We start from the raw sequence: 27,903 nt of genomic DNA on the forward strand, positions 1-27,903 counted from the left end.
GCAGCTCGCCGGCGGGGCAGCCCCGCCCGAGTCCCACTTAAACCCGCTTTTACACCACATTTACCTCAGCCGAGGCCCGCGCGGTGACCGACAAGCAGGACTGGGGCTTCCCACGCGTCCCCCGCGGGCTCCGGCCGGCCTGAGGGGCCGCTACGGGGCGCGACGAGGGACAAGCCCCGCCCTCTCCGCGCTCCCGCCACGCGGAAGGCGGCGGCCACGCCCCCTGCCCGGCACGACGCGCCTTGCGCCGGCGCGGGAGGAGGAGGAGGAGGAGGAGGAGGAGGGGGGGGAGGAAATAACGAGAGCGGCCGTTCGGAGCGGCCGGTCAACCATGATCACTTCCGGTAGGTCAGAGGGCAGCGGAAAGGAGAGGAGGGGGTGGGGGGGGGCGGCCGCCGGTGGCGGGAGCAGGGCGCGCGGGCAGGGCCGGGCCGGAGGTGGGGCCCGCCGCCTACCCGGGCTGTCCGGCCGCGCTTCCGGGCGGCCGCGCCCCAGCATGCACGGCGACCGGATGTGCCGCCATCTTTAGGCTCCCTCTCTGCCGTGTATTGACAATAACAAGCCCCGGGCCGGGCCGTGTCCCTCCCTCCCCCCCCTCAGGAAACGCGAGCAGGAGGCAGAGAGGGGGGAGGCGGGAGCCCGAGGAGAGCGGGCCGCGGGGGGGGGAAGAGCGGGCCGGGCGGCGGCGAGGGAGCGGGAAGGCGTGTGGGGCGAGGGGGCTGGAGCCGAGGCGTGAGGGAGCCGCGCTCAGCCCTCCCCGCTGCTGCTCGGCGGAGACGAGGCGGCCGGAGCAGGAGGGGAGCGGGCAGCCGTGGGGGAATACTGGCGTTGGAGAGAAGAATTGAAAGAAACTGGTGGGTGGCGAGAGGCAGGCACGGAGACGCTGCGCTGAGAAAGGAGTAAAAGCAGGAAAGCAGAGACAAACTGCGAGAAGAAACAAAGTAATAAAGAGACGGGGAAGAGAGGAGAGAAAGTGATTCCTCCGAGAAAGAAGGCGGCGAAGCAGAGGGAACACGGAAGGACTCCACTGATGAGAGAGAGGAGTTGAAAGACGCCCCCCCGAGAGACACCAAACAGAGACTGACTCTAAAACTCTCTCTCTCTTTGTCACACCACAAGGATTTGATGCCCCTCAGCCTGTTCACTTCTGTGTGTTCATGTTTCCCACAGGTTTCTCTTCCCCCAACCCCCCAGCTGCAGCCCAGGAGGTCAGACCTGCCACTGATGGTAATACCAGCAGCAGCTCCTCCTGCAAGAAGAGAAAGTTAAATAACAGCAGCAACAGCAATTCTGAAAGAGAAGAATTTGATTCCATTTCTTCCTGCGCCTCTTCTCCTTCCAAAAACACCTCCTCATCATCTTCCTCTGTCATCACCACCTCCTCGTGCTCCTCCTCAGGGGTCGCCTCCTCTAACCATCACCTCCAGAAGAAGCTCCGCTTTGAGGACTCCGTGGATTTTATTGGACTCGATGTGAAGATGGCTGAAGAGTCTTCTTCCTCTTCCTCTCCTGCTGCCTCTTCTCAACAGCAGCACCAACAACAGCTCAAAAATAAAAGCCTTTTAATTTCGTCAGTGGCTGTGGGGCACCATGCAAATGGCCTGACCAAAGCTGCCTCCTCTACTGTTTCCAGTTTCGCCAACAGTAAACCTGGCTCTGCTAAGAAATTAGTGATCAAGAACTTTAAAGGTAACAGGCCGTAATTTGTCACGACCTATGGGGAGCTGACGCTCAACTGTTGTGTTTTGTTTTCAACATGAAAACTGGTTGGCTTTCAGATAGCTCCAAGTTTTACAGGAAATGCTTTTCTGTGGCGAATGTTTCTATACTTATGTAAAGAGGGAATAATGTTTTATGATGCATACTTGCCCAGTCATGTACACATCCTGAGCTACACCTCGCTGCTTGGAATTGTTTTTCAGACTCCTTTCCCTCTGTTTCTTGAGAACGCCTTAACTTGCATGTTAGACGAAAGGTTTTACTACATAAGTGTGTAAATCGCCTTTCTTCAAACTTCTAACGTTTGATACCTCTTTTCTAGTAATCCTGATTCAGGGCTTGGTATATATTTTAGCCCAGTTCATGATGGCTTTGCACAGAATGCATTCTTTTTAAATTGGGCCTGTCTTGCCTCTATCCGTGTTGTCTGTTTATAGGTTAATCTGCCTGTGCTTAGTTTTAAACTTTGAAACTAAGGTGATTATAAGGCTATTATGGTGGATTTCCTTTCTGGTTTCCCCACTTGTCTTTGAAGTAGGTAGTTGAGATTTTTGCTGAATGTTTTCCTTGCAATATCCTTGCTGTAATTTTTATTTCACTCTTTAACGTCTTTTCTCTGTCTTAACATACTCTCAATTTTGCAAGCTTATGTTATTTTGTAAATCTCTCGAAAGATGTGTTTGGGATTCTTGATTATTGTTGCTAGAGACCAACTGAAGCAGAGAAATGAAACTTTTCTGCTGTGATGCTGCTTCATTTTCTAGTAAACAAAAATATAAATAGGTGTAGGCAGAAAGCTTAGCTAAAATTCTGTCATTTTTTTCCCTGTAAAGATGGAGAAATAGTGGCCTTCTCATTTCCTGCCTCTTGCTATCTTCTAAAATAGTCTGATAGTTTGCTGCCTTGGCTTGTTTTTTCTTTTTCCCCATGTGTTTGGGGTTTGGGGAGGTAAAAGATATTACTTAAATTAAAATTGATTTCTAAATACACAATTGACACAAATGTTCTGTAGAGATGCCGCAGAAGGTAACGATTAGGATTATTTCAGCCACTGTAATGTTTTACAGCAATTGATGATCACAGTGTAACTTTGCTTTTAAGGTCCTCCTAATTCTCAAAAATGTTCTCCGCCCATCACATCATCATCATTTAATTTGACTGATTATTTTAAATTTATACTGAGGTTGCATGATAGTGAGAAATAAGTGCCACTCTTCAGTTGCTTGTACACTATTACCTTTAAGGGAAGTCAACTTTTCATGTTTAAAATATTTGCTAAACGTCATGGATTGCATGGTGCTGTGATCATCGTTGCTTATGAACTGGTATTTGAATCACTTGCTTAAAAAGGATGCCTCAGGAATCTGCCAGATTTGCTTTTTATTTTTACTCTCAGGTGCTAAACTGAATAATAAGATTATTTTTAAAGTATTATTAATACTTTATCTTAGTGTGATAGCAATAACATCTTACACAACTTAAATAACTTCCTAAAATCCAGAATCTTGGTATTTTCTGCTGAGTAGCATACTTATTAGTTGCTGGTGAAAATAGGCAAGTCTCGCTTGTAGTTAGCTGTCTCTCTAGATTCTTACGATACAGCTGATGTTGGGATATTGCCAGTATTGTAGGGAAATGCTTGGGAGGACAAAAAAAATTACTTCTCTCTGTTTGTCACTTCTAGAGAAATCACAAAGCTTTACAATTTGTTTTTTACCTTTAGGTATGTAAAAGTTGATTTTAATAGAATATAAACTCTGGGCCAGTTTCACCGGTTGGTGGCATGGATGTGCATGGTGTCTTCCTCCCTAAATTTTATTCTCCTTCCTTCTCCATTTGGGAACATGCTTACTCAGACAGAAGTGGTCATTTTAGCTAGTTATGAGAACACACAGAATTGTAAAATAGTCCTGGTATTCTGAGGGTGTGAGTTGGGGAATCTCTCTTACCCTGTAACAGAAAGAGTCAAATTTGCAAAGCTTGAGCTATTTGAACATTAAGAGAGGGCTTAACTCTAACAAATATCCACTGGCCAAACCCAAGAGAGATATAACTGGATTACTTTAAAATAGGAAGGTTTTCCTTGTGACCATAAAGCCTGTATTACAATTACAGTATTTCCATGCATGTTTCTTGAGGGTTTCTTTCCAATTGTTAATACAGAGTAGAATTAATGAGCAGTAAATTAAAAAAAATAGCTACACACAACTCTATCTTTTAATCCATCATTCTTGGCTTTTATGTTCACTTTTTTAGCTGTGCTGTCCTGGTAGTGAAAAAGAGTGTAATGAAGATGTAGATTAGTCTTGCTGGGTTTTAGCCTTTATCCCTTCTTGAGCTGCTCAGACACAGTACTGTGATTTTTATAAATCACACCTACTGTTTGGGCTACAGATGCTGTGATGTGTATGCGAAGAGCAATGCTGAATTTTTACAATGCGTTACTATTTCAAATATAAATAAGACACTGCTTTTACACGAATGCTTTCTTTTCATGTAAGTATAAATTAAAATCTAGAGCATCAGCCCATACCTCTTTCCTCTCAAAGCTGCATTTTTCACTTCTGTAAAAGGTAAAATGTTCTGCTTTTTCTAAATACTTTCTCAAACTCTGTATAATTTCTTTTAAAGATAAACCCAAATTGCCTGAAAACTACACAGATGAAACCTGGCAAAAACTGAAAGAAGCTGTAGAAGCTATCCAGAACAGTACTTCAATTAAGTACAATTTAGAGGAGCTCTATCAGGTAAGTGCTTATAGTAAAAGTGGTGGGGTAGGGCTTTTCGTTTTGTTGTTGGCTCTTTTTTTTTTCTTAAAACAATTCTGATACAGTGGTAAGAAAATGACATTTTGCTTGATAGCTGCTTTTATCATTGAAAAACTTTTCATCAAATAGTTTCTCAAATTTTAAAATCCTCAGTAAAAATTTCACAAGACCTAACATTGAACTCGGGAAATTTTTTTTACTTGCCACAACATAATTCAAAGTATGGTTTCCCTTACAACAGTTGACAAGAATTAAATAAGGCAAGGAGCCGTATACCCTTTACTGTTTTGGGGTTTATGGTGTGTAGCTGCTAGAGGAGAAATGTGAAATCCTAAAACATTGGTGTTTAGGTAAGAAAAAGACAATTTTTATTAAAATATAATCTGTTTTCTGAAGACAGTGTCTGTTCATGATTGAGTATCATAAATCATTTAAAAACTGAAACTTTTTATTTGACTTCTTAAAACATAGAATACCATTTTTCTTCATGAATTGTATTATTTTGGTTTGATTGAAATTTTTTATCATTCAGCATTCTGTCTATTCTAACAACTGAGAATCAAAATTTATTCCCAGCAACAGTTCCGATTGTTTTGCCCTAAATGTTTTAGGAAGTGATCAGACTTGAACTGCATTTCCTAACTTTTTTTTTTATATGCTCCACTTCTGCTTTTTCAGCTGAATGTGTTAGGGAGACTTCTCCCCCTCGTCACCTTTTCCCTGCTAACATCGTGGTACTTGTGGTTTTAGCAGCCTAGCAATAGTACTGCTTTAGCTAGGTATTAAGAAGCACTTAGACTTTTTACTCTGTACTTTTAAAGCCTTCATTACCTGGTTAGTTGTTTGATTTGTTCCTCTGCGTGTATATAGGTTTCTCTCCATCTGTTTTTACTGTCTCTTCTTCCCCTGCCCTCCCCTTTTCAATAAAAGTTGCATTTGGATGTAAATGGTTTCTGTGAAGACTTGGGGAGAAAAATACTGTTTGAACAAGGTTTGGGGACAGATTTAGAGAAGGATAAATTGCCATTCCTCGTGGAACCAAGAACCTCATGGGCCAGGTTCCTCAGTCCAGTGTGTTTTTAAGCTCATTATAATTTTTTATAATGTTCAATTAATCTAAAAAGAGCTTTTTTCGAGTTTTTCGGGATAATATATAGTATTGTAACTTTTGCAAAATTTGGTGAAGCTAATAAATTACAACCCACTGTATTGGTTGGTATTGTAAATTACTTACTCTGGACTGAACAACAGAGCCAATAACTGTTAATTAAATACTTGAAGGATATCCAAAATTGTTTAAAAATACAAAGTTCTATTGAAAGGCTTGCTTTTGCTTCACAGTTATCACTTAAATTTCTGCTCACTTTTACCACAGGCTTAATTGAATGTTGCTTGTGCTCAGAAAACCAAAAATACACTTTTTTCTTTTAAATCTCGATTTTAACATTGTAATAACTTTCATACTTTTCAATGAAATAGAGTGCAATCAAGTATGAAATTTTTTTTTATAAATCTAAAAATAAATGTCTTGATTTAAAAATAGTAATAGGAATCACTAGTGTTTTTAAATGCTAACTAAACTAATGTCATTTCTGAACAGCTGTTTGGTAAATGGATCTGATGCCAAATATGCCTTGGCAGACACTATTATCCAAGCATAGAGGGGAATTGCAAAAGAGTCTGCAAATGTTCTTCTGCACACCTCAAAATGAGTTACTTCTTTTTTTTAATGGAGTTACACTTCTTGAGTTTGGTTTAACTCTTGTCTGTTGGAAAATCCCACTGAGGAAACATTTTGAGGCTTTATTTCTTTGTGAGACACTGGCTTCGTACTTGCTTTGTTCCTCCCCAGCAAAAGAAATTATACACATCTTTGATCGCTTTATTGGAAAAGCTGCTTTATTAGAATAAATTTCCTTAGATTAGTACCAGAAAATAGACATCGAGATCTTCAGTACCAGATCCCTAGTTAATTTTTTTTTAATCAGTCGCAGAGTTAAGTACTTCTGGAAAGTTCTGATTTTTCTCTCATCAGAGCTGCATTCAGTTCTTTTTCCTACTTTTGCCCAGCACACAAATCCAGGTGTGGATGCTGCAATTAAAAAAAAAAAAAAAAAGGCAAACGAAAAAAACAACAAAAACCGCCAGCAGAATATATGTTACACAAAGGAAATATGATGCTTCACCTTCAGATGTTCTGACCATCTTCAGGGAACAGATTCCCTGATCAGAAAGTTTTATTCCACTAATTCAGAACAAGATAATTTTGTGAACTAGAGCCCCCAAAGTTGTTGGAAAATTTTGATAGATTACAATTATTGTTGTGTAATGCCAGTAATTAAATTTGCAAAGCATAATATTGCAGTAGTGGTGTTATGCTCCACAGAGCAAATGTTAGTAAAAGGTTTTGTATTCATGTGCTTAGACAGTTTAATATCTTAAAAAAAAATATATAGTAATAATTTGAGCAGAATTCACAAATTAAAACATTTCTGTGGCTGTTATCAGTGAAGATGCAGAAGTTTTGCACTTGATGTTCAAATACTCAATACTAGCAGACGTGTTTAACACTTTGGAGTTTCTGATACACAAATGCAAAAGAATGGCTTTATATGAACACTGCTTAAAAGTAAGTGCATATTAATGTATCTTAACTTATTTCCCTAAGAGTTAATAGTATGAGTTTGTCCATCTACAGTGCAGAGGCTAAATTCTTTTAAGGATTTGGAGCAGCATGGTTAAATAGTACTGGTTTTGATAGACAGCAGTTACAAAAATGTTGGTAGTTGAGATGGATGAACTGACCAGAAGTACAGCAAAATGGCCACTGGTGTCCTAGGCTGGTAGGTAGAAGCGAGACTAACGGTGGTTAAGCCGGTGACTAGCAAGTTCTATCTAAAACATTCATCTTCCCAGCTCTCAGCTGGCTTCTCCAAAGTAAGTGGGAGAAAAGAAGAAACCCATTTATTGCACTTGCTGAAGGCCTCATCAGGCTCTTCAAGCTTAGTGTTTTCCATCCCCTTTTTCTTCTGAAATCAAGTGTACCAGCTATTTCCTGTTTTGTTGCTGTTTCATTTAGAGCCTGACCCTGTGTGTACAATAGCAGAATAGAGTTGAGCAGTGTCTGTAACCTACTGTGTGAACTGTAGAATATGTTTTCCTATCACATCATTGTATTTATTTGCGGTTTCTTAAGTGTTAAGGCTGAGGGTTGAATTTGTTGCTATTTCCAAGTATTAAGATATGTACACTTCAATGATAATTCTGCCTTTCCTAATAATCATCATTCAGACCTGTTTTAGTCTTAAGTGGCACACTGACTCTCTTGTTACACCTGTTTGTTTCTGACAGTAAGCTTATGCAGGTTTGGTTTTCTTTTGTTGTTATTGTTGTGTAGGATGATTTTGTTGTGGGTTTCTGTTTTTTTTGTGGACGTTTTGTTTGTTTTAACTCATCTGTGTCCTAGAGCCAGTATTAGCTGTAGTGAACTTGCTCTAGAGAGTTGTTTACTGTTGATACTGAGAATCATTACTGTTGATATCCTAGGATAAACTGAGGAACTCCTTGTTGAGCTGTTTTGATTGTTGCTGTGCTTTTAGTGGTGGCTGCTTACTGTTTGCTGGTGGCTCCTATTTGGACTGTTGGGAAGTACTCTGTAATGGAGTAGATCTGCTCTGTTGTGGTGCTTTTGACTGGGATAGAGTTAATTTTCTTCACAGTGGCTGGTATGGGGCTGTTTTGGATTTGTGCTGAAAACAGTGCTGATAACACAGGGGTGTTTTCATTATTGCTGAGCAGCGCTTACCCAGAGCCAAGGCCTTTTCTGCTCCTCACCCCACCCCACCAGCGAGGAGGCTGGGGGGGCACAAGAAGTTGGGGGGGGGACACAGCCGGGACAGCTGACCCCAACTGACCCAAGGGATATCCCAGACCGTAGGACGTCATGCTCAGCATAGAAAGCTGGGGGAAGAAGAAGGAAGTGGGGGGACACACATTCAGAGTGATGGCGTTTTGTCTTCCCAAGTCACCGTTAGGCGTGATGGAGCCCGGCTTTCCTGGAGATGGCTGAACACCTGACTGCCTGTGGGAAGTGGTGAAGGAATTCCTTGGTTTGCTTTGCTTGCGTGCGTGGCTTTTGCTTTACCTGTTAAACTGTCCTTATCTCAGCCCATGAGTTTTTTCACCTTTACCCTTCCGATTCTGTCCCTCATCCCGCTGTGAGGGAGGTGAGTGAGCAGCTGGCTGGGGCTTAGTTGCCGGCTGGGGTTACACCATGACATCTGTATACTTCTGAACTAGCTGTCCCTGCATGGTTGCCTGTGGTTGCTGGCATACAAACTTGACCTTCCAGTCCTTTTTTTCCTATGGTTTGGTTGTACTGACAACTGAAGTATTTCCTTTAAAAAATAAATAAAATCAAGAGGCATTAGTTGAAAATCATATATACCTCTTCTGTCTAGCTTCTACAGAATATTTTATTTATTTACAGAATAATCACATATTGTCTTTCACCAATCTGCAAAGAGTTAAAGTTGCATGGTTGCTTTCCAAATCTGGGCAATTGGTATAAATTTTGTAAAGTATTGACTTAAAGCCTATGGACTTGAGAATGCTTGTTTGCTTGATCAATCTCCAAGACATGTCTCCATTAAACTTCTTTTCGCTTCTCGCTGTGAAGCACAGCAACAATTCTTCTAATACTTGATTATGATGCAGAAATCTGCGATTTGTCACTGTAAACATCTGGAATGTAGTCACACTACTAAAAATTGTTCAGAATTTTAACTAATTCAGGCAAGGGGTTGATGGATGGAGATATATATGTATATAAAATATGTATATGTATGTACTTTTGGGGTTGAGGGAAGCTTAATCAAGGAAGGAACTCCAAAAGCAAATAACACTAGCAGTGCTTTACCATTATCAGTGTGACTTGCAGAGCACAGCAGTTAATAAAATTAAGACCTTAAGTGTCTGAAGTATGAAACCCAGCAAGCTGCTGGAACATATTAAACTAACATCCTTGGTCTTAAGAGATGCAAGTCCTGCAGTTCCTTATGAGATACTGGTACTCCAACTGAAATTAATAAACTAAGCTGTTCAGGGCATGGCCTTCCATTTTCTCTTATTACCATTATGGTACCCATATATAGTGCCATGTCTCTCTTTGTTTTGCATGCAGCTGTTAACTATGTTACAATTAAGCTGGTAGATTTTTGAGTGAGAAGCAGAAGAATTCCATGGTTGTTCTGGGGGTTTTCCCCCCTTTCTTTGTAAAACCACATATAAGAACATAAACAGATTTCTTAGTATCTGTTTCTCTTTACTTCAGGCTGTTGAAAATCTCTGCTCCTACAAGATTTCTGCAAACTTGTACAAACAACTGAGACAGATCTGTGAAGATCACATTAAAGCACAAATTCACCAATTCAGAGAATATCCTTTTTTTAGCTGTTGACAAGCCAAAATGTTTTTACCTGCCAGTATGTGGTGATGGATTTCTTTGACTAGTTCATGACACTGGGCCGTGGTAATCTGAATTCCTAGTTTTTGCATAATTGGGTCTGGTTTTTTGTTTGGTTTTTTTTTTTTATGGGACCTCAGAGAACACTACTAGTTCCTTTATGTCTGTGACCATTTGAAAAGTTTGTGAGAAAGTTTCATTGTCTTTATGAAAGAGTTTGACATATTACAAAAGCTCATATTAGACTTAAAGCAAGGCTTTAAAAGGCTGTATTGATGATATCACTTCAGGCTTTTTTATATGCTGAACTCGCTATGGTCAGGTACCTAGAAAAGTCTTCCAAGAAGCAGCTCTTGTTTTCTTTTTGAAAAGTGCTAGTGGTCTGGCAGCATACAATGCTAGTGGTTCTGAGGATCAAAATGTTTTATTTTCAGAAGTTTTGAGTGGCATCAGATCAAGATCCTGTTAAGTGGATATTAGTTAGTACCAGAACTATGCAGTGGGCTGAATACAAGTTAAATTTCAAGGACAAAATTTATCTTTTGAGGTTATCTCTTAACATGAGCTGAAATTATAGTATCTGTGTAGTGGTGGGCCCTTACGTGTATTGTGGATTGTTGGTTTTTGAGGTGTGGGGATATGTATGTTTGTTCCACTCGCCAGGAATGGGGCATTAGACAAAACATTAAAAGTATTTAGATCCTTTTTTTTTTTTTTTAAATTATTCAGATAATTTTGATTTCTCATTATTAACACAAGGGCCCTCATTAAAATATAAACAAACATGTTGCAAGAAGTTAGCTGGTTCTTTTGGGGAGTAGGTGAGTTTGTTGTGCTGTTAAGTGTCTTTAAAAAAATAATAATAATGCTGGTTCATTTCATTGCTAACACTACCTATTAATCATAATTTTCTTAATGATTTCTTCATGGATTCATTGGATAGTGTCCTTTTTCTAAAGAAAATAGACAAATGTTGGCAAGATCACTGCAGACAAATGGTAAGTTTTTTATCTTTTTAAAGAAAACCAGTTGCCTAGTCAGTCTATGTTTTGCTTAACTTTGCTCCTTTACAAACATACTGTGCTTCTGAAATGTTGTCCTAAATTTATATAAGTCTTCTTTGTGAAATACAACTGTATCTACTTTGTTAGAAATCAAGCCTTGAAAATACTTGTCTGTAGTGTGTTTCTTGACTCATTGGTCTGATCTTGGACACACACCCCCCCAACTCCTAACTGTTTTTTCTATGCAAGCCTTTCTCCTCTTATACCTGTTATAAAAGGAGCTATTATTTTATACAGAAAGATGCTAAATGTCGCATTGATCATCTTGCTGAGATTGGCAGAATATTTTAAACAAAGCAACACTGTCTAAGAAAGCACTGCCTGGAAACTGTCAGTGGGATTTTTTTTGTTGTTGAGCATAATTTGCATTGCTCTTCAATTAAGAGTAAAATGATTGTGGCTTTTTTATTCCTTCTCATAACAGATTATGATTAGAAGTATCTTTTTGTTCTTGGATCGAACTTACGTACTTCAGAATTCAATGCTGCCATCTATTTGGTAAGGGCACAAAGAATAAAATTATTTGGGGTTATTATTTAAATTATCACATATATCTTGCTGATTTTCAGGTGAGTTTTTTTAATATAAACTTTGTAGTGACCTGTAAATTAGATGGTGAATGCATACGTGCTTGTTGCAAAGGGAGATTTCAGTTTTAATTTATTTGCTATGAATTACAGGATTCTTCTAGAATAACTGTGATAGCAAATTTCATTTAAGTAGGTATTAGCCTCCGGTTTGCACTGTTAAAGGAAAGGGCTTGTTCAACAACTGAAGTGCGAGGGTTTGGGTTGCCCAGTTACTGGCTTTAACATGCACAGTATTCAAAGTTCCGTAAGGATTTTTGAAGGGAAAAGTTACCTAAAATAAAAGCAAGTTACTCTCTTTTGGACTTCAACCTTCCCCTACTTCCACCCTCCAATATTTTAATAGTTAGCAAATGCCCTACGGTGCCTTTGGCACTACCTGAATTACTTTGCCGGAGAGATTGAAGGAGTGGCGGGTAGAGCGCCTGGCTTTTCCTAAAAGTATGAGACCCACAGTTTCAAATTCATGGAAAGGTTTAACTGGGATGCCCAAAGCAGAGATCCCTGTCTTTCACATCACTGAGTTCTTCTTAGGTCTGCCTAAGAATTAGAGATTAGAAAGTGGTGGACAAAAAACAGTGTTGTCCAACAGCTTAACCATGGAAGTGGGACCCAGGATGACATTATCCTTTTCTCGTGAAGGCTGCTGTTCATTCACTTTCCATCATCCTGCTAACCAAGTGAAAAATAAAGAAGCTGCAAAAGTTAGGTGGTTATTTAGGAAAAAATACGTGCTTTGGTCTTTTTAAAATTTGTAGCTTACTGTTGATGCTTTGTCATGGTTTATTTTAGTGTTTGTGTTTGTTCATCTTGAGTGATTTGGGGGCAGAGGGATGAGGAATTTGAAGAATGCTAGTATTTATTGGCCTCTATTTGATCTAGATCAAATTTTATTAATAGAGAATATTTGGGGTTGATTCTTACACAATTTATTGAACAGTCTTTATTTTCTTTTTAGGGATATGGGGCTAGAATTGTTCAGAACTCATATAATCAGTGATCAGAAGGTTCAGAACAAAACTATTGATGGCATTCTTCTGCTGATTGAGAGGGAAAGAAATGGTGAGGCTATCGATAGGAGTTTACTGCGAAGCCTGCTAAGCATGCTTTCTGACTTGCAGGTGAGTAAACTTGTTTCACCTTTAAATCAATGAACAGCTCAGATTCTTACTTGGTGCTCAGTAAGCTTTACCCTGGATTGCTGTTGTGTTGTTTCCCTAGATTTATCAAGACTCTTTCGAACATAGATTCTTGGAAGAGACTAACCGACTGTATGCAGCAGAGGGACAGAGGCTTATGCAGGAACGAGAGGTATTTTGAATGTTTAACAATGTTTGTTATGCCTAATGACAAAGCATTTGTCAGGGAAAGGAACTATTCTGCTGCCTTAGCCAGTGTACAGGGCAATAATGTGATGTTTACGTTTTATAGTACTCTGAAAAAGGAAATTCACATGCAGTTGCCTTCAGTCACAGTGCTAATGGTTTCTGCTTAAAACTGGAGCTGCTGCTGCTGTCAGACTAGTGCTGTCTTCCCCTCCACCCCCACCCCCCCCACCCTTGATTTTTTTCAAACATACAAAACTACTCTGGCATTTTCAGGTTCCAGAGTATCTTCACCATGTCAACAAGCGCTTGGAAGAAGAAGCAGACAGGATAATCACTTATTTAGATCAGAGCACACAGTAAGTGCAATCTCTCTTTGCTTGGTGGTGTTAACTGTTTGGCTCTTCTTCTGTTGAGGGCCATCTAATAGCTACAGCTTATTTCAGTTATTGACTGACCATCAAATGCTTTTCACTTCCCACAATTCCTTGTTTAAAATGAAGCACTGTCTTGGCTCACACAGCTAATATCCTTTTCTTCTAAGCCACCAGTTATTCTGACGTAAACATTGTTGGGCACTTGGTTGGAAAAAAAATAGGCTGCCATCCCCAGTCCAAACATCTCTTTCTTGCTGAAACACAGTTAATCAGCTGTCGTCCTACCTGAAAAAGATAGGAAGCGGGATAGAGAATTCTCAGGCTAAAGGCTCTGAATATTTACATAAAAATATTTGCATATTCGTTATGGAGTCTGGGAAATTATTGACTAATAACACCCTTAAATCTTTTCCACTTAAGAGGCAGGGTTTCCTCAAATACAATCAAGGGGAGGTCATGACTGGTAGGACAGGAGAAATGTTCTCCTAACATAAAGCCACAGCTGTCGTGTCTGAGAGAAAATGTAGGTCACTAATATAACAAAACTCTTCAAGCAAGTAGTAGCAACTTCTTAAAGAGCAGATACAGAGGATCTCTCTGAGAGGAAGGTGTTTTATTGCTACCAGCATACATTTTTATTTCCTTCCTCCTTCAGCTGTTAAAAACATTTAGCTGTTTAGTGGCTTCCTTCTTCCACACCATTATTAGTGGCCAACTCCCTATTTTGTTTTAATACTTCTTGACTCATGCGGTATTTTTTTTCTTCTTGGTTTGTCTCCCAAGACATGAATCTCCTCCCACAAAACAGGAGAAGGTATATTCTTTGACAAACTTTTGCCTGATTTCTTCACTGATGGAATCACTGTCCAGCTGCCTAGAGGTCATGTACAACAGGCTTATTGTGCGAATTAAATCCTCAGTCAGCAAACAGAAAAAAAGATTGCTTACTGGGGAGGAAAAAGGATAAATATGTGTATAATTATTTTAGGTCCTTGGCCACACATAATTAGAGCACTCCCAATGACAAGTGTAGTTAACATAATCTCAACAAAAGGATTTAAAACTGTCAATAATGGAAAAAGGAAAAGTAATTCTAAACGTTTTTTCTATAGGAAGCCACTAATTGCTACTGTAGAAAAGCAACTTCTAGGTGAACATTTAACAGCCATTCTTCAGAAAGGTAATCCTTCTTCTTTATAGAAATGTTTCTGATTACTGCTTCGGGGCTTTCAATTCCTGTGCTGAAAAAGAAAGGACAGATTCAGGTGCTGGGGGAGGACACAAACTACATCAGTCTTTAACGCCCTTTGCTACTCAGTTCATGAAATAGCATTGACCATTTTGCAAGAGGGCAAGTACCATTCTCTTTGTCAGAGGTAAGAAGACACAATGAGGTCTTCAGATACACAGCAAAGCAAAAGGAAAACTAGAATAGGGGACTTGAGTTCAGTGTGTTAAGTAGCATTTTGAAGACTAAGAGGTAAAGGAGTAGCCTTTGAATTATGGCTGTATCAGAAAGGGGAAACAGTGATTACTTGCTGTTCACAAAAAGTAGCTTGTTTTAAAAACTTAGTACAATTTGAGCAATGAAGTACATTGCTTCAGTTCTGCAGTAGTCTCTGTGCAGTCCAGTGACCCTCTGTTGCTCTGAGGGATAGTCTGGAAATAGATACGGGTGCAACAAGAGTTGCATAATAAAAGAAAATGATCAAGTCCTTACTAGCCAGATTCTGGATGAAACAGGTATGTGAGCATCTTTCTGCACATCTGTAACAGACTCTTTATTGAGAGAAGTAGCAAGTTTGCAGTATTTGCCCATCTACTTTCTTAGAACCTTGCTGTGGAGCATCAGGCCTTCTCTGCCAAAAAGGTAAAAAGTGAAAGGTGACAATATTTCTTGAAGCTGCTTGCCTTTGAACATCTGTAAAATTTATTTTACAGCTCGAATTGAGACTCAGAGCTCTGTCTTGCCAAGGAACCTTTCCTACAGATCAGTAGAGTGTAAACTTTACAAATCTTTAGGGAATAGTAAAGCAGAAGTAAGCAAAGGTGTTGTGCTAAGTATTTTATGTAAAGTACATGTAGCCTAGCATATCCAGTACAATAACAAGGATCTTAAGGTTTGAGCCAGTTCAGGTAGCCATGCTGTGTTTCACTGTTAAATGAGGTAGCTTAACAAAAAAAACAAAACAAAACAAAAAACACCACTAATTGCTTGATTAAAAAATACTAGCTTTGAAGAGGTCCCTTACTGTAATAATATGCTGTGCTTTCTTTGGATTATTCTGGGTTTAATTTCAATTTAAATTCTCTCATTTGCAGGTTTAAACCACCTTCTTGATGAAAACCGAATTCAAGACCTATCTCTTCTATATCAGTTGTTCAGTCGTGTGAGAGGCGGAGTACAGGTTCTCTTGCAACACTGGATTGAGTACATAAAGGTACTGTTCCTAGAACTCTGGAACAGATACCACTATTCTATCAATGGGGTTTATACACAGATATTTGAGTCATGTCTATAAACTACTGCATTTTTCTAAGAATTAAAAGACTACTCGCTTATAAACATATATTTAATATGCAGCTTTTGAAACTGTACTAGGAAAAGTAGAGTAACTGTTCTAGCCCTATTGAAGAAAATACTGAACATTCAGTTGAGTTACTGAACTCCAAATAAATTTGGAGTTTTTATCTTGCTTATAGTTAGTTGTGGGGGACAACTATATTTCTCCAATAGCCATTTTGGTCATGGCAGAATGTTTCTGTCTTCTCCCTGCTAAAATTTCTTGTCTGAATGAGTGGTAGCTTAAATTACCAACCAATTGAAGTTCAAACAGCACTTGAATATCACTTAAGATGTTTAATCTTATTACTCAGTGAAAATGTTGTCACAGAAAGTATGGTTCTTGTGAAGGAAGGCTTTGTAATGGCATAGGAGTACTGTAAATAAAATTGAGTTTAGTGGAAGCTTTACCTGTGTAAAACCTGAGGATATAGATGTTTAAATAGGGTGTGTTAATCTTGTCATGTTTATTTCTTCAGACAAAAGTTCTGAATCTGTTTAGTTATTCATAGATTGATTTTGAATCAATATACAAGGTCAAGAAATTATTATATAGTAAATACTTCACAATGCCATTACTTCTGTTGTGTTAGTGGAACTAATATGAATACCAGAAACAAGACATTACAAAGGTAACTTAGGCTTTTAGAAGTCTTATCATTTAAATTCATTATTCAGGCTAACTGAAAGGTGTGTTTTATTTTGCAGGCGTTTGGTAGCACCATAGTAATTAATCCAGAAAAAGACAAAACCATGGTCCAAGAACTACTTGATTTTAAAGACAAAGTTGACCACATTATTGATATTTGCTTTCTCAAGAATGAGAAGTTTGTAAATGCCATGAAAGAAGCCTTTGAAACATTCATTAACAAAAGACCAAATAAGCCAGCTGAACTCATAGGTATTTTTCTTCAGTTTATTCCCATGTGAGAATTTGGGTGGGGGACAAGAGAGACTTGCTGATGCAGCTTACGGATGGAATATGATGGAATTGTGCGTTAAAAGACATTATGTACAGTGCATTGTCAAACTGGGGATCTACCGTGCCACCTTATGCAAGTGAATTATTTGATAGGATAGCATTAAACATTAAGAATAAGCTCTGTTCATCAGTTCACTGGCTAGGCTATAGAATAGTGAAGAACATTAGAACTTAGGCATTCCAGCAATTGACTGGTGTCCAGATGTGAGAATACTGCTAATAACTTGACTTCTTCAGAGGCTTACATAATTGTGCCACCAACACAGAGCTATTAGGAGCTATCTGTGTTTTAATATATTAAAAGTGAAGAGAGGTGGGGATGTTAACCTCTCATGTTATGGGGACAGAGCCTCTGTAGTTTGCAAAGAATGTTGTTTACAGATTTGTGCATTACAAGCCTGACTCTTCACTTTTGAATACCTTAATCATTTCCCCACACAGTGAATAATACCTGCTTTGCAATCTGTTGTGCTGTTAGGCTTGTGGAGTAATGCTTTCTGCCCTCCTTTTTTTTAAATTAATTCACTAACTGTAACGTGCTTACCAAACCATTTGAAATTAAACAGTAATCTGCTAGAGAAATTCAGCAGTATAGTGAACACATTTAAATAACTGGTTTACATATTTTTCATCTGATCTTTTTGCTTCTATTATAGCCATGTCAATCTATAGCGATAGTGACTTTTTACTTTGAGATTGTAATATGGACCAGGATTTCTTACATACACAAAAATCTTTTCTAACATTATGTATGCTAATAAAGTTAAGATGCAATAATTGCTTATCCGAAAAAAGAGATTGTTATAATGTTTTTATAACTTTATAGCCTCTATGAAAATATATCAAGCTAGCTGTGATGAAACTGATTTGAAGGTGATTTCAGGATCCTTTACATTTCCAGCAGATTTCACAATGTTGGGGGGTTTTTTTAATTAAATTATTATTTCATTGTGATACTAAGCATATGCTGAACTTCTTATTCCTCAACACTCTTCTAGCTAAATATGTAGATTCAAAGCTTCGTGCAGGCAACAAAGAAGCTACTGATGAAGAACTTGAAAAAATGCTGGATAAAATTATGATCATATTTAGATTCATATATGGTAAGTATTGGTTTTTTTGTGGGGATACAGTTGTTTAATCACTAACATAAAGGTACTTCAAAATAATTTTTGCAGTCTGTCTGTGTTTTGAAGTGTTCATTCTCTGTAGATGCAGTTTGCTGGTGTAATGCTGTTTAACTAGTTTGCATGTTAAAATGCCAATATTAAGACCTGACTTGGAATCTGTGGAAATCTTAATGTGAAGGCCCTTGTTAGCTTTACTGAGCTTTGAATTGTTTAAAACAAACAATGATTTGTGATCACTGTCAAATCTCATCTCTTACAGGAAAAGATGTCTTTGAGGCCTTTTATAAAAAAGATCTAGCAAAGAGACTATTAGTTGGGAAGAGTGCATCAGTAGATGCTGAAAAATCTATGCTTTCCAAACTCAAACATGGTAAATATCTATCAGCTTGCTTTCTTTTAAAAATAGTTGTTTTAACAGGCCTTCCCAGAAGTGCTATTTGTATTTCCCCTTTACGTGAGGGCAAAAACCTCATGTGCAAGTCTTGAATGACTGGTGGGTTTTGAGACTCATTTACTTATAGTTTTGTAATTCTAGCAGCAATAGCCAAAAACCAGGAGCTTAAAGTGCATGGTGTATCTTGGCCTGTGGGATAGAGTCGAGGTTCCCTGCTGAATAAATCAGTGATATGCTCAGAGAACTTGAGAGGCTGGCTTCTGCTTGTTATTCACTAGTATAATGTCTGAAACATGATGCTGCCAGCTAGCAGTCTTCTAGTCTGGTCTTCATTGTTTCATAGGATGGAGTCTTTGAGTGGTAAGAGTAAGATATTTAGAACTTGATCTTGTTCTGCCACCAAGAGACAAGTTTGGCAGGCAGCTGATAGGGATTAGAATTGTTGTCTGAGTGACAGGTTGCCACTGGAGTCCTCGGATGAACAGTCATGTCCATGTGGAAAAACAATTGGGTTGCAAAATAGCTGCCACATTAAAACCTTTTCCCCCTTCTTGTTTATAACCTTATTCTGTATCTTAATTAGAATCCAGGTCTTTGTGTAAGAATATATGCTGAAATAGGTTGTCTTGCTTCAGAGTACATTCTGATATTTAGAATTAACTACTCTATCGTGTTGAAAATAAACAAGATTAATTTTTAAGATTTACATGTTCTCTTTTACAGAATGTGGAGCTGCTTTCACCAGCAAACTTGAAGGAATGTTTAAAGATATGGAGCTTTCAAAAGACATAATGATACAATTTAAACAGGTACTGTGGGAAAGCCTGCCATGGCTCCTTCATTTACTCACTTTTTGAATGAGTTATTCTCAGAAAGCCTAACAAGAGGGTGCATGATGTCTTCAGTTGTGAATATTTCTATTGTAATTGTGTTAAACTCCTCTTGAATTATTCCAGTTGTCTGTAATATTCTTCCACTACAGAGAAAAGGACTTTATAGGCGATTGCTTTCAAAAGGAGTGGACAAAAGCCCAACTGGGAAAACAGTCTCTACTGAAAATCAGTTGGAATCTATTTCTTAATTCTGTGCTGTCTGTGCTTTTGAAAATTTTACTGAATTTATTAATGGTTTTCCTGAACAACAAAGAAAAAACCTGAAACAAGAAGCTCCTTAAAAAAACCAAACAAACAACACAGTAATAAAAGAAGAATTGTAAACTTAAAAGACATTTTCACACCAGTTATAAAACATTTTTAACACCACTATATTCTGATGGACTGGCTTGTAAGTTTTTGCCCATTAGTTCTGGTGGTTCTGTAATGTCTTGATTACAAGAAAATTTTAACATTCTTTCCTCCATTCACACATACTTAGGTACATCTTCACATCAGCCTGCTAAAACACTTACTTCGCTCTTTTCTTTCTGTGTGGAAGTACCTTTGGAACTTCAGAAAAGTGCTTTTTCTTATCCTAATTTCCTTGAGTGTAACTTGCAGTTTATATAGCTGTCCTGGTTTCGGCTGGGATAGAGTTAATTTTCTTCCTAGCAGCTGGTATAGTGTTATGGTTTGGGTTTGGTATGAGAAGAATGTTGATAACACACTGATGTTTTCAGTTGTTGCTAAGTAATGTTTACAAGAAGTTGAGGATTTTTCGGCTTCTCATGCCCAGCCAGCAAGAAGGCTGGAGGGGCACAAGAAGTTGGGAGGGGACACAGCCAGGGCAGCTGACCCAAACTGGCCAAAGGGGTATTCCATACCATGTGACGTCATGTCCAGTATATAAACTAGGGGGATCACTGCTCAGGAATTAACTGGGCATCGGTCAGTGAGTGGTGAGCAATTGCATTGTGCATCACTTGTTTTGTATATTCCAATCCTTATATTGTCATTTTATTATTGTTGTTATTATCATTATTAGTTTCTTCCTTTCTGTTCTATTAAACTGTTCTTATCTCAACCCACAAGTTTTACCTTCTTCCTTCAATTCTTTCCCCCATCCCACTGGGGGTGGGGGGGGTGGGGAGCGAGCAGCTGTGTGGTGCTTAGTGGCTGGCTGGGTGGGGTTAAACCATGACAATAGCAAAACCATCATAAGGTCACTTGTCTTCTGTGGTCTCATAATGCCTGTTCTAGCTAACTTCAGTTCTATCCCAAATATGTTTAATAAACATTGCTTTATTTAAATTTACTTTGTTTCCTTCTGCAGTATATGCAAAATCAGAATGTACCTGGCAACATTGAACTAACAGTGAATATTCTGACTATGGGTTATTGGCCAACCTACGTGCCTATGGAGGTCCATTTGCCCCCAGAGGTAATGAACATAGATGTATTATACCAAGTATCAGTAATGCATCTTGATATCACCTGCAGCTTGGTTTTAAATTTGCATATAATCTCTAGAAAGAAATGCAGATGTGGTTGGTTTTTTTTAAATAAAGTTTGTTTTCCTTGCAATTCCCTTCATCTTTCTAAGCCTTTATTTAAGGCTTATTTGATTGTGGAGGAGGGAAGGATGCTTTTAAAGTAGAATTGTGTTTTAGTGTTTTGGGTTTTTTCTTTTTTTAGATGGTAAAACTGCAGGAGATCTTCAAGACCTTTTATTTAGGAAAACACAGTGGTAGGAAACTTCAGTGGCAGTCAACACTAGGACACTGCGTACTAAAAGCAGAATTTAAAGAGGTGAGTGTATTGTTTCTCTTGACTCCTGTTGCTTTGCTGATTCCAACTCTGAGTTGTACCTTAGGGATATACTGGAAAGGTTTTTTGTGCTGTGATGGAAAACAGCAATTAATTGCAATTAATTTTAACTTTTGACCTCTTGCTATCATTTCTGGAGTTGTGGTAGTTTCTGAAATAGATGTATTAAGGTCTAAGAAGATGCATCCGATTTCTGTATTGGTCAGAAAAAAAAAAAAGTTGTTGGTTACTGCTTGGGGAAAATATCCAGTGGGTTTAGTTCCATATTAAAAATGGCACTGATTTTTATACTGGGGAGGGAAAAAAAGGGGGCCATATTCCATAGATGACCTTACTTCATCTGACAGCATTAAGCATCTTTACAGTCAGCTTTTCACTACTGAAATAAAGAAAAGTTTTGGATTGTACAAGAACACAACTGTTTTTAAAGGGCTTCCGGTTATTCCTCTTCAGCATTTCTTCATGGGCACAAATATATTTCAAGAAAATTTTTCTTGGAATAGGAATGCTTACCAGTTGTATTTTTCAGAAAAATGTTAATGGTAAAACAAGTATTATCGAACTTGGTTATTTCAAAGATCCTATAGTTCCTAATACTGTGTTTCTTAAACTAATGTTTGCGTTACGCTTTGACTTAAAGGTCTTTCACATTGTAATTTTAAGCACTCAGTGCTTTGAGATTTGTCTTGAGTAAGTTGATGCATATCTTGGGTGAGTTTTGTCACTGGATATAATAGTCTAACCTTCTGACCTCTAGTTTATTCTGCATTTTATAGTAAACACAAGGTGACCAGTAACTTCTATTCTTTCATATTCCCAAATGAATAAAATAACAATCACATCCTTCAAGTGAAATAATTGACATACAGGAGTGACTTGTTCCTTGCACCACCCCACCCCCAAAAAAAAACTCCAAAAAAAAACTCCAAAAAAAACCAGTCTAGTGATGTCTGTTAATTTCCCTTGTAACAGGGCAAAAAAGAACTTCAGGTCTCCTTGTTCCAGACACTGGTGCTGCTCATGTTTAATGAAGGAGAGGAGTTCAGTTTAGAGGAGATAAAGCAAGCCACTGGGATAGGTTGGTATTGAAAACAGCTGACTAATTCCTAGTGTTCTTACAAAAAAAAAAAAAAACTCAACATCTTGTTTCTGCTGTAGAGGACGGAGAGCTGAGAAGGACACTTCAATCTCTGGCTTGTGGCAAAGCCAGAGTACTGACCAAAAGCCCCAAAGGCAAAGATGTGGAAGATGGTGATAAATTCACATGTAATGATGATTTCAGACATAAGCTCTTCAGGATAAAGATCAACCAAATTCAGATGAAAGAAACGGTATATTCTTCTTGATCCTCTGGGGTTTAGATCCTTGGATTAAGTATCTTGTTGCCTGCCCATCTACCAGCTTTTTTCCTCTAGGTTGTAATGTACATACTGATATCTTTGTAAAAGTTATATGTATAATTTGGATGATAGCACATACCTAACGATGCTGATTTAAATGTGTGCTTCCATACAAACTTAGACACCAGTGATGCTAGATTTCTCTAAATGAGGTTATTTAAGGGAAGTTCTAATTAGTGAATGGTCTTTTCACCCTTGATCATTCCCTGGAGCTTTACTGAATGGTTTGTGAACATAGAAACAAATTCACAGTGAATTTTCCCTGACAGCCAGGGTAATCTGTGCAAAGATTTTAATTCCTTGTACAATTGGGTTTTTTAATAGACAATTGGTCTTCATATTTGTAAAGGATTTATGTCAAATATTTGACAACAGACATTTTACTGTCTTGCACTGAGAACTGTCTTAGAGATACAAAGAAGAATTGTTTTGACAGTTGTAGTGTTCTCTTTAAAACTTTTCTAAATGGATCCTTCAGGTAGAGGAACAGGCAAGCACTACAGAGAGAGTATTCCAGGACCGGCAGTACCAGATTGACGCTGCAATTGTACGAATCATGAAGATGCGCAAGACACTGAGTCATAACCTGCTTGTGTCAGAGGTCTACAACCAGCTTAAATTCCCAGTAAAGGTGTAGTACTGACTTTTCTTCTTCTAAAACTTTATTATTTCTTTTTATATTACCTGGCCTGTCCTCAGTTAAACAGTGCTTCTGTCTAGAACATGCATCTTTTTACTATTAGGAAGGACAAATACTCACTTTCAGGAATTTTTAAAGTGCCAATTGCATTCATGTATCTGAATATTACCTCAGGCTTTTAGTAAATTAATAAAACCTACTACCAAGGGCTTTCAGAACTGGAGTCTGTAAGCAGTAACTGTGAAGCTAGTTCTCCTTGTATGCTGTTCTTGCATTTAAGTGTTCTGACAATGCATTCTTGGGGACAAAGGAAAAATGATTCAGATATGTAATGCAGGATTGGTTTTGATTCTTAATTTGGTTGATACTTTTTAATAAATTAGTAACCAATAAATGTACAGTGGTTTTTCCAGACACATTATATTGGTTAATATATATATATATACACGCACACATATATATGGAAAGAAAAGTAGATATTGGTGAATGTCTCAAAGCTGATGAAGCCCACAGTTGCAATATAATATGAATAGCTTACTAATTGTATACAAATGGAAATGGATTTTCAAATAGACAGTCATGCATCTGTCCAAGTTCAAATATACAGTGCTTTCTATAAATGGAAATGTAAAATGAAAGGTACTGCCATCTCATTCTGTTTTGTTACCATGTGAAGTTCCTGCAGGCCTGTAAGTATTGCAAAAACTGCAGTTGGGCTTTGCAGGGTTATAACGGATGATTTAAATGCTTTCCATCACTCTTTATCATGAGATGTTTTTATGAAGTCCTTCATCCAACAAAATCATAGGGCACCCAAACTGTTGCAAAACTCACTCGCATCAAGATAAAATGAAACTTGTACCATCTTTTACCAGGTAAAAGTCAGAAATAGAAACACTTCGATACGTAATGCGTGAGAGTTCAGTTTAAACAGCAGCAAATATCTTTCCCTGCTGTCAAAAGGTCTATGCTTAGCTGCAGGCAACAAGCTAATTTTGTAACTTTCTCTTCCATCAATTATATGTTGCAGACTTTAGAAGCTTTGATGCTTTAAGGGATTTTTTTTTTTTTTTAAACTGTGATTCCTGTTTCCTCAGCCATCTTAAACAGTATGGATATTTGGCTTAAGTAGAAAGAAAGCACCAAGAAACATTGACTGCAAAGTAATAATGCTGACATCTGCTTTATTTTACAGCCTGCTGACCTTAAGAAGAGAATAGAATCCTTAATTGACAGGGACTACATGGAAAGAGATAAAGAAAACCCGAATCAGTACAACTATATTGCATAAACATACGTTGGCCTTTGTTTTACTGCACACTTGGTGTCATACACAGTTGCCAGTGGATAAACTAGCCTGTTGATCCTGTTAATTGACTTTTTATACTACCGATGATTGAATGAAAGCAGTGTAATGGAAAAGTATAGTAGAGTGGACTTCTTTCAGTGGTTAACATGCCCATTTAAAGAGTACTATTTACATTTTAAGAAGAATGCTGTTGAACTCTTTGCATGTTATTTAGTAAGATGTGCAGAAAGCTGAAAGAAAGTACCTGGTCTTTGTGATTCCATTTGTCTCTGGGTCTGAAGAAGAGTCCCTTGATATATGACAGATGTCTTTCACACCTTTAAATGGAAACAGAAGGTTAATTAATATAAGAAAATAGCCTTTAAAATGCTTAAACTGCATGCAAACTTTTAATTTACTGTACAGAATGCATTTCAGTTAGTAACATACCATTGGTTTGGTTGATGCCCACACTTGGATTTTTCCCTTGAGGGAGGGAAAATGGGGAATAAGCCAAGCTATGCTTATTGCTGATCTAGTGGAAAATACTCTTGGTCGCAATTAAGACAAAATGGTACCAATATAAAATGATGTATAAAGTTTGCAGTGTGGGCATATGTACTGTATATACAAACACCATTCTTAAATAACTGCTACAACAAAACAAGTTCAGATTAGATTTATATGGCTTGCCTATAAGACTTAGTGTTCACCTTTGGGAATTTTAAGCATAAAACAGCCATAATGGAAAAAGTGACAGTTTTTACTAGTCATGGGTAGGAGGCCTTCACCTCTTGGCAGCAATACTCTAGAAGAGAGAATCTATCTACAGATACCTATGAAAAGCCACACTGTTCTTGTGGTAGAGCTGTAAGAACAAAAATTACAAATGGATTTTAATACTTGTTTTGCTTTGCAACATTCTAAACTTGAACTAACCTCAAGGTTTAGACAGGGCAGCTCTTCTAAGACTGCCCTGCTTTGGATTGCTTTAACTTAAAGCTTTAAGAACTCAGCCCTAGATGTGGCAGGCCTCCTAGAACCCAGAAGCCTACCTCTCATATAGAAAGTTAAGTATTGCTACAAGGCATCTAAAATATATTTTCTTAGATGACCAGAGAGCATTCTTTGCATCTTTATAAGACATGGGAGAATAAGTCACTTGAATGTAGAGCTTTGTTTCAACAAAATGCTTTTTTTTTAATTGCTATAGCAGCATGTGCCAGGAATATATGGGAAAAAAAAGTGTCAGCAGAGAAGGAACTCCTCCACATAACAGTTCTTCCTTACCCAGCCAGGCTTTAGACCTACGATCAGCTGTGTTGCAGAGCTCAGTGAAAAACCTCATCCTCGTTCAGGCACTGATAGTCCTGGGGAATACCAGATATTTCTTGAAAGCAAGATGTTACTTTTGTTTAATGGCAGTGTAACTTAGCTCTCTATGATCTATAACTTTTATCACTGTGATCCCACATTCAGGGGTATGCATGTGTGAGAGAGGGAGAGTGTAAGTGCGTGTATTTTGTATCTGACACATCCCATCCTTACTGCTTTTTTTGATCTACTGTTTAATTCCGTATTTTCTCCAGCTGTGTTTTCTCTCAAGCTCTTTTATATGCAGTCCTCAGCTGACAGATGAAGCAGATGTTTTTTTCTCCTACTAAAATTATTTGCTGTCACCCTCTACTAACTGTCATACAGCTCTTTGTGATCTGCAGAAAATCTACCTTATCCTTTGACACTATTGCAGCATAACCACTGGTAGACATCCAGGACCACCCTTGCCTCTGTAAGAAAAATACTAACAGTAGAGTTATCTGGTAAGAAACTTGAAGACTGCTCCTGCAAATCTTTTAAGTATTAGCTCAAATAGAGATCCACCAGGGAGGAAAGAATGCCCCCCCCCCCCCCCCCCCCAAAACCTTCTGTATTTTGCATTCAATGTTCCTTTTTCTTGTATGTGTTTTGTATCTTTAGCCAATAAAAGATTCCTTTTAAAAAGGTGTTTTGTAGAAGGAGCATAAAACTTAACTCTTTGGGAGACAGGAGATGATGAGTATCAGTATTGAACTGGTTCCATTCAGTCTGTTGTAGCATATAAATCTAACACCACTACATGTTTAAAATGCCTATTCTGGTAAAATCCTCCCTCATTAGACAAGTGTGTTGCATTCAGTCAAACTAACTGGAAAGGTCTGAAGGTTTATTTAATTTTTATCCCATCCATTTCAGTAACTTAAACGCAGAAAATACTACATAGAAAATGTCCTCAAATCTTATCAGACTTCCACGATCTGAGGCAGACCCTAAGCGGCAATCTAGTTAAAGCAACCCAAAGAATGGACTTTGAGAACCCTGGCTAGGCTGAGAGAGGGGGTGAGAGAGGGGAGGGGAGAAGGCGTCTCCTTGTATCTTCATGTGTTTTCCCCAAGAACTCATCCATCTCTTCTGCTAAGGTCTCGCGCGTTCCTGGTTAATGACAAAGCTGCAGCCAAGATTTATCGTCCAGCCGTACAACTCTGCAACTTCTTGCTGGGATCATGTGCCTGCCTATTGAGCCATATATATCTCTGTAAGAAAAAAAATTAAAGTGGGCTTGGACCACAACTCATCTGGCTATAACACAGCTTGTCTGTTTGGCCACACATTTTTAATCTTGACTCTTGCATGCAGTTTATAGCACCTTGTTCATAAGAAATTGCAGTTTATTCTTAGAAATATATATTTTAGGTTTTTTAATCTTTATACCCATAAATGGACTATTTTTTTGTCTTGGCTGGTTTAAAAAGTGACCATTTTGTTTAAATGCTGTAATTGCAAATGTGTTGTAAACGTCGTTTTGTTCTATAGTTTACACAAAGGTGCCAAAGTAAATAGTTAATAAAAAAAAAAACAAACCCTAGCAAATCGTTAAGTTGCTTTAGCTGTTCTTCATATTTTGGTCTCTGGTCCTTTTTTTTTTTTTTTGTCAGCCTTTCATTTTTTCCTAGACATATCATTTGCCCTAATGCTTTCTTTAAAAAAAAAAAGTGCATCTAAAGAAATGTTCAAATACCACTTTTTTAGTGATTTCATATAGTAGGAAGAATATTTTCTTTGAAACGTTACACTAAAACTGTAAGAGTACAGCAGCATTCAAAAATGTAATATACTTTTTGTATAACAGTTCTTCAGAGTATGTCTGGAGTGGGGGAAAAAACTAACCCTGTTACTTTTCAGAAGCCTCTTCCCTTGGCTACCAGAATATGAAATTGTGCTTTTTCACTGCATCAAAAAGTTATAGTTTATGCAGACTTGCAAACAGGGCATGTATCACCGTTGCATCCTTCGATGCAAAAAGCAGCAAAACCTTTTTTATGTTTCATAAGTCTGATATGGGTACAGAGAGTCTTTCTTAAGTTGGTAAATAATGTAAATACATGTCCTTTCAGAGAGTGAGTCTGTTATCTAGGTATTTTGTGTCATTTAATAAATATTAAACAGTTTTGTGTTGATAAACT

The 27,903-nt window shown here is 38.1% G+C and overlaps 1 protein-coding gene across 2 annotated transcripts; it reads left to right on the plus strand.

Moving 5' to 3' along the window:
* CUL4B (cullin 4B) lies at nucleotides 1-27,901 on the plus strand. Of its 2 annotated transcripts, XM_069811038.1 has the most exons (21): nucleotides 1-344; nucleotides 1,171-1,689; nucleotides 4,351-4,466; nucleotides 9,820-9,923; nucleotides 10,880-10,949; nucleotides 11,440-11,513; nucleotides 12,561-12,723; nucleotides 12,824-12,913; nucleotides 13,204-13,286; nucleotides 14,417-14,484; nucleotides 15,627-15,745; nucleotides 16,576-16,768; nucleotides 17,848-17,952; nucleotides 18,239-18,349; nucleotides 19,097-19,182; nucleotides 20,582-20,689; nucleotides 20,944-21,057; nucleotides 22,048-22,153; nucleotides 22,234-22,406; nucleotides 22,954-23,106; nucleotides 24,311-27,901. In XM_069811038.1, the coding sequence occupies exons 1-21, from the start codon at nucleotides 332-334 to the stop codon at nucleotides 24,404-24,406; spliced, it is 2,664 nt and encodes an 887-aa protein (XP_069667139.1). In that variant the 5' UTR covers nucleotides 1-331; the 3' UTR covers nucleotides 24,407-27,901. The 2 variants fall into 2 exon arrangements, 1 of the variants encoding a protein (XP_069667139.1); XR_011329469.1 differs by lacking the exons at nucleotides 1-344; nucleotides 24,311-27,901 and having other exon boundaries at nucleotides 414-1,689; nucleotides 20,944-21,068; nucleotides 22,058-22,153; nucleotides 22,954-23,018.
* Nucleotides 27,902-27,903: the final 2 nt, after the last annotated feature.

The sequence above is a fragment of the Haliaeetus albicilla genome, chromosome 23 (genome assembly GCF_947461875.1).
Source record: "Haliaeetus albicilla chromosome 23, bHalAlb1.1, whole genome shotgun sequence".
NCBI classification, from domain to species: domain Eukaryota; kingdom Metazoa; phylum Chordata; class Aves; order Accipitriformes; family Accipitridae; genus Haliaeetus; species Haliaeetus albicilla.

Excerpts from the sequence above, each read along its gene's own strand:
- CUL4B (XM_069811038.1), top strand. Across the intron at positions 10,950-11,439 it reads AAGATCACTGCAGACAAATG|ATTATGATTAGAAGTATCTT; the intron begins GTAAGTTTTTTA and ends TTCTCATAACAG. Across the intron at positions 22,154-22,233 it reads AAAGCAAGCCACTGGGATAG|AGGACGGAGAGCTGAGAAGG; the intron begins GTTGGTATTGAA and ends TTTCTGCTGTAG.